The 15,288-nt window shown below is 45.5% G+C and overlaps 1 protein-coding gene across 2 annotated transcripts in view; it reads right to left on the reverse strand.

Moving 5' to 3' along the window:
* Positions 1–1,744: 1,744 nt before the first annotated feature.
* The window catches only part of Cfap107 (cilia and flagella associated protein 107), a 13,881-nt gene continuing 337 nt past the window's right edge, over positions 1,745–15,288 (reverse strand). Inside the window, exons 2-5 of one of the 2 annotated variants that reach the window (XM_048783577.1) lie at positions 5,633–5,746; positions 2,696–2,873; positions 2,277–2,390; positions 1,954–2,093 (exon numbers count right to left, since the gene is read on the reverse strand). In XM_048783577.1, the coding sequence (XP_048639534.1) occupies positions 2,299–2,390; positions 2,696–2,873; positions 5,633–5,746 (384 nt within the window). In that variant the 3' untranslated portion in view covers positions 1,954–2,093; positions 2,277–2,298. Of the gene's footprint in view, positions 2,094–2,276; positions 2,391–2,695; positions 2,874–5,632; positions 5,747–15,288 lie in introns of both variants that reach the window. The other variant, XM_015501290.2, reaches the window with a different exon arrangement.

Consider the following 15,288-nt stretch of genomic DNA (forward strand, 5'->3'; position numbering starts at 1 on the left):
CTAATCAGCACCACAGCTGTGTGTGGAGCCATTGGATGGGGTTGGCCAGGTGAGGAAGGCCAGGGCCACTCTATGCTCAGCTGTTTCCTGGAGCTCTTCTGGCACAACCTTCCTGCACACCCCACTTCTTCCTGCCATTCAGTCAGTCAACAGACATTTATTGAACACCTAGTATGTACCCACCTCTTACTTCCAGTCCCAGGGGACAACAGTGTCCTAAACAGATGAGGACACTCAAAGGAATAAGGAAGGAAGTGGAGTAGGTGCTGAACTAACCTTAGAGCCTGAGGCCAGCAGGTGGCCTGTGAGCGGATGACACAAACCCAGGCTTCCCAGCTCTGAGTCATATTATTGTCTATAGCGCAAAATCATCGCTGAGACACGCTCATGGCCACGAGCCAAGCACACAGGGGGCCGAGGGCTTCCGCTGGCTTGTCTGCCGTGAGGCACAAGGTACAAGGGTGAAGCACGCACACCAGTGACCACAGCTCCTCGACCCAAATCCCGGCCCTGGGCCTCAGTAGCTGTGCCACCTCAGGCCACTCAATCTTTATGAGCCCATTTCCGCATCTGGAGACAGAGGTGACCCAGTAACCTTGGTTCTACCTTAGATAATGGGATCCGATGAAGGATCAGCCCCTGCGGGCCCAGACCCTGGCTCCAGTGTGTGCTCAACCTGCAATAAATGCCAATCTTGGCTTTTTTTTTTTTTTCCTGCTTATGTTTCTTCTTTTTTTGGTCATTTGCTAGAATGCAGTAGCAGGTGCCAAGAAGGTAGGAAAGACATTCACGGAAGAATAGTTCTCTCCATGATCTATTTGTTGTTTTGTTTGGGCGGCAGAACACATCGGCTGAGCTCATCATCAGGTCTGCTTCTCCCGTTGGACCAGACGCTCCCTGAGGGTCTGGGACCTGACTTACATGGACACAGGACCTGAGTTACACGGACACGCTGGGATGGGAGGTGGTGGGTGCTAAGGACGGGAACGCGGACAGCTGACTTCCTCTCTGACTCTCACAGGAGGAATCCATGGGAGGCACTTTGCTCTGAGTCTGGAGGGTGAGACCCTGAGCCCTGGGAAGAACAAGGATCTTCTGGAACCAGACTGGCTGGGCCTGGACATGAAGGTCCACATGGAGTGGAGGCTTATGGGGCACAGTGAGACAGAGACTCAAGGGCATGGAGTGAGGGTCCAGAGAGGAGCCCTTAGAGAGACCGTAGGCCTTTCACACACACAGCCAATGATCCACGTTGGGTGGACTCCTGGCCTGGGGGAGGGCAGCGCCTGAGTTCTTCTGTCAGTAGATCCCCCTAATTCCCTGACCTCCTACCAGAAGGCTCCCCCTTCCCCAAATCCCTAAAAAGACTGGAGAGCACAGAGGCACAGGGGGAATGGTACGTGTCTTCCCTTGCTGGGAGCCAGCGAGGCCCTCCACAGCCTGGGCAGCGGTGGAAGGACGAGCTGGACTCCAGCCTCACTGCCAGCTCTCAGGGTGGGCTGCCTTCCTCTTGGCCACATCAGCTGCTCCCCGGGTCTTCGTGGTGGGCTCACCATCAGTTCTGCTTCTCCCACTGGACCAGACGCTCCCTGAGGGTGGGAGCAAGCTGTGAGAGCCTCGGGGAATCCATCCCTCTCTGGACCTCAGGTTGCCCCTGTCCTTGTGAAACGAGGGGTAGAGCTTAAGGGCCCCCTGGCCTTCTCTGACAGCGGAAGCCTGTTTCCTGCATGAACCCAGCCCTGAAACCACATCCAAGAGCTTTAATTGTGGGATGGAGAAGACAGAACCGTGGGTTGGGGGACATGCCTGATTCTAGGAGCTGCTCCATGGGCGAGCTCCAACACTCCACGCTGGCCCGTCCAGGGCTGCCCGGGCTCTCCAGGTGGCTCATGAGAGCTGCTGGTGGGGCGGCAGTTCTCAGAGGTGTGGCTTCAGGTGAGGGGGAGGCACGGGGATGGCATGCTCCCGCCTGGACATAGCGCTCAAGGGCGGTCTGGGGTAGGAGGAAGTGTAGACGCTCTCCCTCCAGCCAGTCTTGGGGAGCATCCACTGCTGCTTCAGCCGCTCATAGAGTCCGTAGTTTGTGGGCGGAGCTGCAAGAGAAAGCGAGTCTGGGTGACACGGTTTGGAGCAGTCTTGTACAGACTGACCATGGAGACACTGGAGGCTTACCCAGGCTGTTGTACCAGGGACAGAAGCTGGCAGGGCAATCAGAGGGTAGGGCTCCTTACCCGTGGCCCATTTTCTTTTACCCTCTCTGAAATTATCTCATTTACCTGATCACCAGCTGTTGGGTCATTAATGGTGTATTGTCTTTCTCCCCACTGGAACGTCACCTCCCCAGGGGCAGAAATCCTCTGTGCTTGTCACCACTGTGTCCCCAGGTGCCACTACAAGATAATGCCAGTGGGGAAATAGTCCCTGCTTGCTGAGAGAATGACCACGGGGAGGCTTCCTGCCACCTGGGCTCCAGGTAAATGCCGCCTGGGCTGCCCAGGTGAGTGTCATTAGGAGCATGTCCCCAGGTTCAAGAAGAGCAAGCGGGTGGAGGCCCTGAGCGGATGATAGGACTCCTCCTGCTGCTTGCTTTGAGCCAGAGGCCTCAAGTAATCCTCCTACACAAGCCCTGTGCATCTGTGACCCTTTCCAGGCCAACACGGGGGGGGGGGGGGGGGATTCTGAATTTTGAAAGTACCAAGAAGGGGGAAGTCGACCTTCTCTGGAAGCCACAGCAACTTCTGTCTACTCCAGGTGCGGAGAGCGGGCAAGGCCGGATTGTAATTATGCCTGTTGTAATGGTCGTCATAAGAGCTGATCAGGTAGCGGTGGGAGGGCTCCTGGTGGTGGGTGATCAGGTGTTTGTACGGGATCCCCTGGAAGGACAGACAGAGCAGGCACATTAGCCATCAGAGCAAGGTGTCCACCTGACCACGGACGGAGGTAGGAGCAGCCCTTCATGAAGCTGTGGCCTTGATGGAGAGGAGCCCCCCACCCCGGTTGGCAGTAAGTCGCAGAGGCCCCCAAAATGGGAAATACAAGTGTTTGTCCCCCTCTGATGCAGCCTTCCTTCCAACACATGTCCCAGCTAGCCACAGGCAGCCTATGCCAAGCCCATTCATCCCTGGAATGAGCGATGGTGGCGGATTAAAGTCAGGACCCTGGGTGAGCGGGAAGACTCAGACGCTCACTGTGCTCCCTCGTGATCCGAAATTACACCCTTTGATTTGTCTCAAGTTCACCCACCCAAGTGCCTATTTCCAAGGCCAGCGGCAGATGCTGGGTGCCAGCCTGGCGGCCACGCCTCACAATTCAATCAGTTATACCGTGGGAAGAACCCGAGGGGGTCCGTAAATCGCCTTCCCTCGCGAAGGATTTACAGCTCCCTCGGCTAGGAAGCAGGGGCTCCGACTCTTTGGTGGGGAGTTATTTACGGGGAGAAAAAGACCAAATTCGTACGGAGATGGAAGGTTTGACTGAGTCAGTGGATTTCTTGAAAGAGTCCCCTCGGTCCGGAAGGGAACCCTGGGGAACTGGGATGATTTACGGGGGGTGATAATGTGGATTTCCATGTGTGTCCTCTTGTTTGGAGCAGACAGGGAGGTCTGAGTCGGCCACGGTTGGCTACACCCAAGAGTTCAAGGGGTGGCTCCATAAATAAGCCAGATCACAATACCAGAGGGGACAAATGACAGTGGGCACAGACACTAAGCAAGGTTCCCAAGATGTACACCATCAGGTGCCCGGGAGTATTTCCAGTGCCAGGACAGTGAGCCGAGGGGGTCCCCCCAACAGAGTGAGTGCAGAGGAGGCCCCAGAGCAAGGGAAGGAGAGGCCACGGTGGGGGTTCTGGACACTTCATTTGGTTCTGGTGTGGCCTGCTGGCTTCACTGTGGCTTGTTTTAATCAGGTATGATAAGGAGGCAGACATGGGAACAACCACCTCTGAATGAAGAATCCAGTTCTCATGTGGAGGGGACAGGCCATAACCATGCAGGGCCACTGGGGGGCAGCACCGGGCAAGGCAGCAGGTAGGTGTGGGGGACCCCAGCCGCCTCTGGGGTTCCTGTGGGAGGGAGGCAGCTAGGCAGGGTAGGCACCTTCAAGCAAGTTTAGGATTGGATAGTTTAAGTTCAGAGAGCTCTGGGACACAGGGGTGGTCTCTAGTTTTCCAGCCCTGGATTGAATTAGAGCAGAGGAAATATTGACCCGGTGTGCAAGAATTAGATAAGTAGGGGAGGTGGGGCTGCGGGCTTGGGTGGTTGGTGGTCCACAGGAGAGATGTACGAGAGGTGAACTCATAAGCAAGTTGCTTGTTAGGGTTAGGAATTAGCTAACCCGGGGCCTCTCTCCAGGATTCAAAAGGCCCCTGAGATGTCAAACCAGCATCAAATACAGGCAATTTAAAATGTGATTACTACACCTGCTGGGCGGGGGTGGGGTCGGGAAGAGGGCCTTCCCTGGGCAATGACTCCACAGTCTATGGTCATTTTGGAGACCATAGAATTTGCCTAAAAAGGGAGAAAAGTAAGGTGGGGGTGGCAGAGAAGAAAGAAGCTGTCCTAGGAGGAGGGATCTAAATGAAGCTTGGAAATGAAGGAGCTGCTTGGGGCAATGCGTCGACACCCAGGGCCCTGGCACACAGACAGGCGACCATACACTTAGAAATGAGTGGACGATGGTTTTGTTGTTGTTGTTGTTGTTGTTGTTGTTGTTTTCCTATTAATGTGTGTTGGGTTCAGGGGGCTTTTTATTTAACCAGACTTCCTTAAGCTCTTGAGTCTAGGTTTGTGTGGGTCCAAAGGTCTTTAGGAAAGGCTTCCTGGTGCTCTGTGTTGAGAGAAAATTGACCCCTCACGTGGGCAGAGGGGACTGGGAGCCCCACATGGTGGGTTCTGAGAGTGATCCGCTGAGGTTAAGGGGCACTCCTGTCTTCCATGTACACTAATGGTGACAGCCAGCAGCCGCAGAGTGTTAGCACGGCTTGGAGATGCCAGCATCCTCAGCTAGAGATGCCGTGTGATTCAGGGGTGCCCACAGGACCTGGGGGTGTCATTGTGGCCCAGGGATGCCTGCAGAGAGCTGAAAACCTGACACTATTTATCCTGACATGGGTCCCCAGGTGCAGAAGACACGTGGTTGCTTTGCCCAATTTACAGAGCAGCCACCTGCTTGTCCCCTAACCATCAGCCTCCCCGCTTTGGTAGATACCACCTCTGTGTACTGAGCGGAACCATCTCTTGGTCCCTGTGAGCTCTAAAAGGCCCTGATTGTGACAGACCTCCACCACCGTGCTCCAGGCCTCCCCATCCAGGTTCAAGCAGGTCAAGGTTCAGAGAGTGGGAGACAAAGATGACCTCCAAGCCGAAAGGCTGGCAAAAGAAGTCACTTGGGATTCTGAGCATGATAGAGCTGGTGGGTGAAAGGGGCATGCCTGGCAGGGACGCCCACAGAGGTTGATGGAGGAGGCTCCCTGCTGTTCCTGGAGAAGCCAGGATCTCTGTGCCCCTGAGGCATCTCAGATGTCCCCTGTGTTGGCATGTGTCCTGAGGTTGCTTCCTGCTCCCAGAGCACAATGATAGCCCCCCGAGCTTTGGAGGGGGCACTCCTAAATGTGGGGTGCGTTCTCTCTTACCTCATTTTTCCTCTCCCTATACCACCTGGAGATCCGATCAGGCTTGTGGCCGGGGAAGGGGACGTACTCCTTTCTATGAAGGCTCTGGGGTGTCTTCTCAGTGGCTTTGATGAACTAGAAAAGACAAAATATTCAAGAAAATATCTGAGATGTGGCTTCTCAACCTTCTGCTGAGTTCCCTCACATCCTAGGCCATCAGAAGATGGGCCGAGGAAGACAAAGTTCAAAGTCAGGACATTCCACGTGACACAGGAAAGACATGCTCGGGGACTGAGCACCCCCTCAGCACCCCTGGAGAGCAGCTGTTGCTCCCCGGCTGCCTCTCGGCCTCACTCTGTCCTTTCTCGCCTCCTCTCCTCTCTCCTCCTCTCTCCTCCTCCTCTCTTTCTCCTTTTTTCTTCTTTGTTCCTCACTCTTCCCAACTCCACTGTCTCTCTTTTTGTTGTATCATGTTTTCTAATTGGTTTTCTTAAAATTTAATGTGGCCAGATATTAAACATTTACAACTTTGCACCATTTAATGGCATTTCAATGGCGTTATGTGTGTTCCCGTTGCTGTGTAACCATCACTGCCCTCCAACTCCAGAACTTTCCATCCCAAACTGAACCTCTGCCCCTGTCAAACACCCCCTTCCCCATTCTCCTTCCCCAGCCATTCTACTTCCTGTCTCTATGAAATTGCCTGTTATGGGCACCTCAAGTAAGCAGAATCTTACAGTATTATCCTTTGTGTCCAATTTATTCACTTAGATGCTATTAGATTGGTTGGCTGGTTGGTTGGTTGGTACCATGATTGAACCCAGGAGTGCTCAACCACTAAGCCCCATCCCTGGTGCTTTTTATTTTTTTATTTTAAGACAAGGTCTCACTAACTTGCTTAGGTGCTCAACCAAGTTGCTGAGGCTGGCCTCTAACCTGTGATCCTCCTGTCTTACCCTCTGGAGTCGCTGGGATTATAGGCATGCTGTCTTCAAGATCCATTCATCTTGTTGCATATTTCAGAGTTTTCTTCCTCTTAAAGGCTGAATAACATTTTCTTGTGTATATATGCCATATTTTGTTTTTCTGTGCACCCATTAATGGGTACCTGGACTGTGCCCACTTTTGGCTGCTATGAATAACATTGCTATGAACATGGAGTCCCTGCTCACCATCTTCTACAGATCCAGAGAATTCCCTGATCATATGGTAATCCTGTGCTTAATTTTTTCTACACCCTTTCACATTCCCACCATAATGCACTAGAGTTCCCACGTATCCATGTCCTCTCATCAACACTTGTTCTTGTCCTTTCTTTCTTTCTTCCATCTTTTGTGTGTGTGTGTGTGTGTGTATGCACATGCACCCATGCTGCTGGGGGTGGGACCCAGGGCCTCGCCCTTGCTCTACCACTGAGCCACTCCCAGCCCCATTATTTGTCAGTGAGTATGGAGTGGTAATTTCACTGTGGTTTTGATTGGTGTTATTCTAATGATACTGGTGTTCAACAGTTTTCATGTGCTTATTTCATAGCCATTTGACTATTCAAGTCCAATGCCAATGTTTAACTTGGGTTGTTTGGATTTGTGTTGTTGAGTTGTAGGTAGCCCTTACCTGTATCTTGGATGTGTAATTGGCAGATATGTTCTCCATCCCGTAGGCTGCCATTTGTCTCTTGCTATTAGTGTTCTCTGATATTGGCTTTTTTTTTTTAATTTTGATGACGTCCAACTTAACTGTTTTTGGTTCTGTTGCCTGTGCTTTTGGTGTTATACACAACCACTGCCAAATCCTGTCTCATGAAACTTTCCTCCTATATTTTCTTCCAGGAGTTTTACAGTTTGAGGTCTCCTCTGGGTCTTTGCTCCACTTTGAATTAATTCTTATCTGGTGTTAGGTAAGGGTCCCACCCCACTGTGCTGCCTGTGGACATCCAGTTTTCCCAGTTCCCCATGGTGAAGAATCCTTTCTCCAGTGAACAGAGTTGGCAACCTCATTTGACCATAAATAAAACTTTATTTCCAGGCTCTGTCTTGTGTTCCATTGATCTGTGTACCATTATCTCATTGTCTTGATCACTGTAGATTCATAGAAACCAGGAAATGTGAGTTCTTGAGTTTTGTTCCTCTTTTTCAAAATTGTTTGGGCTATTTGAGATTCCATGAGTTTTAGGATGGATTTTTTTCCCTATTTCTGCATCTACTGTGATTTTCATAGGGAATGCAATGAATCTATCTAGATTCTTTGTATAGTATTGGCAAAAATGTTTTTAAGTGCTGGGGATCAAACCCAGGGCCTCACACATGCCAGACAAGTGCTCTGCCCCTGAGTCACATCCCCAGCCCAATACTGGCATCTTAAGTATTCTGTTCTTTTCAGTGTTCCATTAAACGGAATTGTTTTCTTGATTTCCTTCTCCGATTTCTCATTGTTCATATATAGAAATGCAACTTGACTTTTGTGTGTTGATTTCGTATCTTGCAACTTTGCTCAATTAGTTGATTTCACTGTGTGTTGATTTCACATGAGAGAGAGGGAGAGAGGACAAGGGGATCTTTAGGGTTTCTACATATAAAAATCACATCATCTGCAAAAACAGATAACTCTACTGCTTCTTTTCCAATTCAAATGCTTTTCTTTACATTTCCTAATGGCTCTTGTTAGAACTTCCAGGACTGTGTTGATTAGAAATCTTTGTCTTATTCCTGATCTTGCAGGAAAAGTTTTCAGAATTTCCCCACTGGTAGCAGGCTAGCTTGCTTTTCACATAAAGTCTTTTTATGTTGAATACTTTTCTTCTGTCCCTAGTTGGTTGAGTGAAAGTGACTTGAAATGTGCCAAATGCTTTTTTTGCACCAACTGAGATGATCATGTGTTTTTTTCTTCATTATAATGATTGATTATCATGTGTTGATCCCTCCTTGAATTCCAGAAATTCCAGAAAATTCCCCACTTGGTCATGAATAATGAACAATCCTTTCACTATTTGATCAATTTCAGCTTGGTAGTGTCTTCTTGAGGATTTTTGCATTAATATTCTTAAGAAGGACTGCCTGTACTTTCTTTCCTTGTGATGTCTTTGGCTTAGCATCAGGGTAATTCTGGCCTCATAAAATGATTTAGGAAGTGTTTTCTCCTCTTCAGTTTCTTGGAAATGTTGGAGAAGCATTGGTATTAATTCTTTATTTAAATGTTTGATAAAATTCATCAGTAGGTCATCTAGTTCTCAGTTTTTCTTTCATTTTTTAAAAAATTGGTTCTATTTACAGATTTATGATAGAATTTATTTTGCTATAATTGTACCAGCATGGAGTATATCTTATTCTAGTTAGGACCCCATTCTTATGAATGTACATGATGGTGGGATTCACTATGGTGTATTCACATAGAAAAATGTGATTATTAATTTAATCTCTCCACTAATTATAGATCTGTTTATATTTTCTGTTTCTTCACAATTCAGTCTTGGTAGATTGTATATTTCTAGATCTGTCCATTTCACTACTCAATTTTTTTGCACACAGGTGTTCATGGTACTCTCTTATAATCCTTTTATTTAGGAAAACTGATAACGATCCCCTGATTTAATTACCAATTTGAGTTATTGAGTCTTTTCTCTCCTTTTTTTTCTTAGTCAATATAGCTAACAATTTGTCAATTTTGTTGATTTTTTTTTCAAAGAACCAGCTCTTGCTTTCACTGTAAATTTTCTTTTCTTATTCTCTATTCTATTTATCTCTAATGTTAATTATTTCCTTCATTGCTTTGAGATACTTCTTTTTAAAATGCATTTGCAGCTAAAACTTTCCCTCAACACTGTTTTCATGGTATCCCATAAGTTTTGGTATGCTGTATTTTCACTATCATTTGTCTCAAGATTTTTTTTCTACTTTTCCTGTGATTTGTTTTATATATATATTACATATATATTTTTATATATATTCATATATATTTATTTTACATATATATTTTATTTTACATATAGTTTTATATAAATATATATACATTTATATTTACATATATATTTATTTTACACACACACATATATATATATACACACACATACATTCCAAATGGTCTATAGTGTTGTTCATGTCCCCTGTTTCCATATTGGCTTTCTGCTTGGTTGTCCCATCCAACATTGAAAATGGGGTCTCGGGTCTGGGATTGTATCTCAGTGGTAAAGCGCTCGCCTAGCATGTGCAGGGCACTGGGTTCTATCCTCAGCACCACATAAAAATAAAATAAGGTATAGTGTCCAACTACAATTAAAACAAAATATTTTTTTAAAAAAGAGGCCTGGACATGGTGGCACACGCCTGTAATCTCAGCAACTCAGGAGGCTGAGGCAGGAGGATGACAAGTTCAAGGCCAGACTCAGCAACTTAGCTGGCTCTAAGCAACTTAGTAAGACCCTGTCTCAAAATAAAAAATAAAAAAAGTGCTTTGGATGTTGCTCAGTGGTTAAGCACCCCTGGGTGTAATCCCTGCTATTAAAAAAAAGTGGGGGTACTGGTCCATCTTACTATTAATTTAAAGCCATCTCTTTTCCCTTCAATTCTGTTCTTTTTGCTTCATATAATCTGGAGTTCTGATATTTGGTGCATATGTATTTATAATTATTACACTTACTGGGTGAGTGGGCCCTCCTGTTAATATTTCATGACCTTTTATGTCTCATAGCAGTTTTTAACTTAGAGTCTGTTTGCCTAACACCATTACAGCCACCTGTTCCCTTTGGCTACTGTTGCATGGACTATATTTCCATCCTTTCCCTTTCAACCCATGATGTCCTTACACCTAAAGTCAGTGCTTGTGGACAGCATAGAGTTGGATCCTGTTTTTAAAATCCTTTCCTTTATCCTGTGCCTTTTGATTACTGAGTTTTAATTCATTTACATTTAAAGTGAACTGATAGGGATGGATTCACTTTTGCCATTTTGCTGTTTTTCTATGTGTGTTGTAGATTTTTGTCCCTTATTTCCTCCTCCTTGTTTATTTATTTATTTATTTGCATTGCTGGGGATTGAACCCAGATCCTTGCACACATTAGGCAGGTGCTCGGCAATTGAGCTACACCCCCAGCATTTAGTACCTTTTTTGTGTTAGTTGATTTTTTTTTTAAATCTTTATTATATTTACTTATTTTTATGTGGTGCTGAGGATCAAACCCAGTGCCTCACGTGTGTGAGGCAAGCATTCTGCCACTGAGCCACAACCCGAGTCCTGATTTTTTTTTTTTAGTGACATGTTTTTATTCCCTTTTTACTTCCTTTTTTGTACACTCCACAGATATTTTCCCTGTGGCTACCATGGAGATTACACATGGCATCCTAAAATTATGACAATCTAGTTTAAACTGATACCAGCTGAAATTGCATAAATATATGCTTAAGGGAATTCTAGAAGGAGAAGAAAAACAAAAGTGTAAAGAGATTATTTGAAAAAATAAAGACTGAAAACTGCAAGTTTGAGTAAATACATGGCTCTACAAAAGTCTACTTCTTGGTAGCTCTGCCTCCCTTTATGCTACTGATGTCACAAATTGCATCTTTCTATACTGCCCTATATCCATTTACATAAGTTTTATAAATTTTTACATGTTTATCTTCTAAATTCTACATAAGGTAAAAGGTAGAATTACAAATCAAAATTATAATGACACTGGTTTTTATGTTCGTTCATGTATCTACCCTTACTAGAGAATCTTTATATTTTTCTGTGGTTCAAATTTCTAACATTCTTCCATTTCAACTTGAAATATTCCCATTAGCATTCCTTATAAGGCAAGTCTACAGAAGATGAACTCCCTCAGCTTTCATTTATCTGGAGATATCTTAATTTCTGCCTAATTTTTGAAAGACAGTTTTGTGGGATATAGAATTCTCAGTTGTTGGTTTTTCTTTTTCTTTTTCTTTTTTTTTGTCATCCCACTGCCTTCCAGTCTTCAAAGCGTCCCCTGAATAAACCACTGATCATCTTTATCTTTGACAAGTTACCTTTCTTTTGGTGTTTAAGATTCTCTCTGTCTTTGGTTTCCAGTGGCTTGATTATAATGGGGGTCAATGTGGAACTCTTTAAATCTATCCTATTTGGAATTCACTGAGGTTCTTGGATTTGTAGAGCCATGTATTTACTCAAATTTGCAGTTTTCAGTCTTTAATTTTTTAAATAATCTCTTTATACTTTTGTTTTTCTTCTCCTTCTGGAATTCCTTTGAGGCATATATTTACCTACTTGATGGGGCCCCACAAATCAATGTCCTGGGCTCCATTCACTGTCTTCAAGTTTTCTGCTTCTTTTTTCTGTCTTTTCTAGCCTGCTGTTGAAAAAAAATCTATTGATTTTGTTTTCAATTAATTTTTTTTGTGTTTTTCAGATCTAAAATTTATTTCTTTTATAATTCTCATTTCGTTCAAATACTGTTTTCTTAAATTACTTTTATTTTGTTTTAGTACTGGTGATTAAAAACAGTGATGCTCTACCACTGAACACGTGACCACTGAACACGTATTCAGCCCTTATATCTTTTATTTTGAGACACTAGCCTCAAACTTTTGATTCTTCTGCCTCAGACTCCCAAGTAGCTGAGATCACATCATTTTGCATATAGGTATGTGCTATCACACCTAACTATCTGTAGTTTATTTTTTGTTTTGTTTTGTTTTCTGTACTGGGGATTGAACCAGGAGTGCTTAACTACTGAGCCTCATCTCTAGCCCTTTCTATTTTTTAATTTTCAGGTAGGGTCTCACTAAGTTGCTGAGGCTGGCCTTGAACTTGCAATCCTTCTGCCTCAGCCTCTTGAGTCCCTAGGATTACAAGCATGTGCCACCACACCCAGCTTGCTTTCATTCTTTGAATATACTTTCCTTTAGTTCTTTAAGCATATTTAATAGAGTCATTTTAAAGCCTTTGCCTAGTACTTTGATGCTTGTGTTTCTTCAGAATTTATAATGCTGTATTTTGTTGCTTTAACTGAGCCATGTTTTCCTGTTTCTTTGTATGTCTATCAGTTTGTTGTTGTTTGATTATAATGTGACTCAATGTGAAAGTTGAAAAACTGGGCATTTGAAAAAACTGCAAACCCTCTCAATCTTCATAGCCGGGATCTGGGCAAGGGAAGACCTTTTTCAACTAGCAGGTCATGTTCTGAGACTGAGGTCAGCCCTTCATGAAGGAAGTATCTGTGGGAGACCAACGTTACACATGACTGGGTCACACTCCCAGGCTGGGTGCTGAGGCACTCAGTCACAGAAATGTGGTCAGTGTCTCTCTTGCATGGGTGTGTCTTGCTACAGCCTCATGGGTGAAGCTATGCTCACCTGTTCCTTTGTAATATAACCCCTTGCCCTATTTAGGTTAGAATCTTCCATGGAAGTGCCTTGTGTGTGTCCCCTCCTCTTACTGTGCAGCATACCCCTTGGGTGCAGCATACCCAGGTGTCAGTCAACCTGCTGACAGTGGACATTATGAAGATACTCAGCCCCCTGAAACCTGACCCCTTGCCTCATTTGAATAGCTTCCCTCAATAAAGGGAGTCAGCGCGTGCTCTCACTCTCTCTCTCTCTTTCTGCGGACCCTTAAGGTCAGAGGAGCCGTCACAGCGACCCCAAAGACAAAGGTATTTGTGTCTCTTTTTGGTTATTTCAAGCAGCCCAGTTAGCCCAGTTTAACTGGAGTGACCCCTGAGCCTTTTAGTCGCAAACAGAAACCCGGCAAGTATCCTCAGGCCTTTTCTTGGCACACAACTTGCAGGGGTCTGTACATACTTTTCAGATTCCCCCAAATACGTTTCTCCTTTTAGATGTTTTAATTTCCCAAAGAGTCTCACCCTTCCCTGCTTCTTCTTGGGGCCTTGTGTGTTCTACTCTATCCACAATCTGTTGCCCCAGGCTTATCCAGGTTTGTAGCCCCCTAGCAGTTCACTAGCTATGCCTGCTACTACTTTACCTGGCTTTTCCAAGCCTGGGCTGTGAATGAGGCTACTCTTCACCATCTGGGCTCCAAGTTCAGTGAAACAGAGGCCAATCTCCCAGGCAGGTTAGAACGCTGCTCTGCTCCTTCAGATATGAGGGCAGGAAGTGTAAACTGGGTTCTAGACCCCCGAGATTACAGACTGCACCATGCCATGCTGGGAAGGCGGTAGGAAAAGGGCAAGTAAAAACCTCACAGGAATTCTTTTCATTTGAATGTCTCTTTTTCTTGATTCAGTAATCAATTTGTTGCTGTAGACCTTTGATTGTTTTCAAGAGCTCCTATAACATTTTGACCAATTTAAAAAACGTTCCCATGAGAAATGAGGCCCTGAGTTTTCCTAGTCCACCATCTTCCTGACATCACCCCAACTCCGCTTCCTATTTAATATCCCCTAGGTGTGAAAGCAGACCACACTATCACTGAGTGCTGCATCCCCCACACATACCTGAGTTTATTGCTCAGTCTGTCCTCCTTGCTCTTGCTTTTATACACACCTGCTTTCCCAAGAAAGCCATGTGCCATTGAAATATGATGGCCACAGTCCTTGTGTCTAGCCAGAGGGATGGTGACTGCTAATGTTCTTCATGAAAATAGCCCTTTCTGGTACTCAGATGTCACTGTCAAACTTCCTTGCACCAAAGCTGCCAATTCTATCTTATCCTCTGTTATGATTTGGATACAAGGTATCCCCTGAACGCTAATGTTAGTCAATGCAAGACTGTTCAGAGGTGAAATGGTTAGATTATGAGAGCTGTAACTTGATCAGTGGATTAATCCATTTGATGGATCAATAATATGAATGGACTTCTGGGTGGTAACTGGGTGGGGCATGGCTGGAGGAAGTAGGTCACGGGGTGAGGGGGTATGATTTTGAGGATTAAATTTTGCCTTTGCTTCTAATGAGTTTTCTCCCACCGTGATGTCTGCCTCACCTCAGGCCCAGAGCAGTGGAGTCAACTGACCACACTCAACCTCTGAAGCCATGATCCCAAACAAACTTTTCCTACCCTAAGGTTGTTCTTGACCCATAGTTAGGTCATAGTAATGAAAAGCAGACTAATGCATCCTCTTTTCCTTGCCCATCTCCCAAGAAGATTTGAGAATATCTAGATTTCTCTGAAGAAAAAAAAAGTAACTTTTTTTCCTCTGGGGGAAAAAAAAAGTTAAAATGTGGTGGCCACAAATGAAGATATTCAGTTCCAAGTCAGCCCACTGAGGCAATTTATTTCCCAGTGGCCTTGAAAGCACAAAGGATAACCAAGAGCCCATTTGTTCTGTTTTGAAAGTAAAAAACTGAAATAGACCTATAGGGCAAGACTGTGGCTCAAGTGCCGGAAGGTAGGAACACCCAACCTTGGACGTCCGTGCAGGGTGGCCCTGGCCTGCCGTGGAAGAGGCCACATTCAGGAGGAGTGGACGTTCTTCCAACAAGAGTGCAGAGGAAATTGGGACTATCCAGACACCTAGAAACACTCAACTGAGAGAAGTAACCGTGTTGGCACCTCTGCTGTGGTGTTTTCAAGCCGTAAAAGGGCATTGTTGATTGTTGGAATGAAATTCCTTATGGAGAGCACAAAGACCCTATTGACAATTTCTTCAGTTGCAACCACCTGCTGCCTTTGATTTGAAAATAACAATGAACATTCCTCCTACCTCTCCCTACCCATCCCCCCTCCCAGCCTTTCCCGCCCGCCCTC

Source organism: Marmota marmota, unplaced genomic scaffold (genome assembly GCF_001458135.2).
Source record: "Marmota marmota marmota unplaced genomic scaffold, marMar, whole genome shotgun sequence".
Lineage (NCBI taxonomy): Eukaryota > Metazoa > Chordata > Mammalia > Rodentia > Sciuridae > Marmota > Marmota marmota.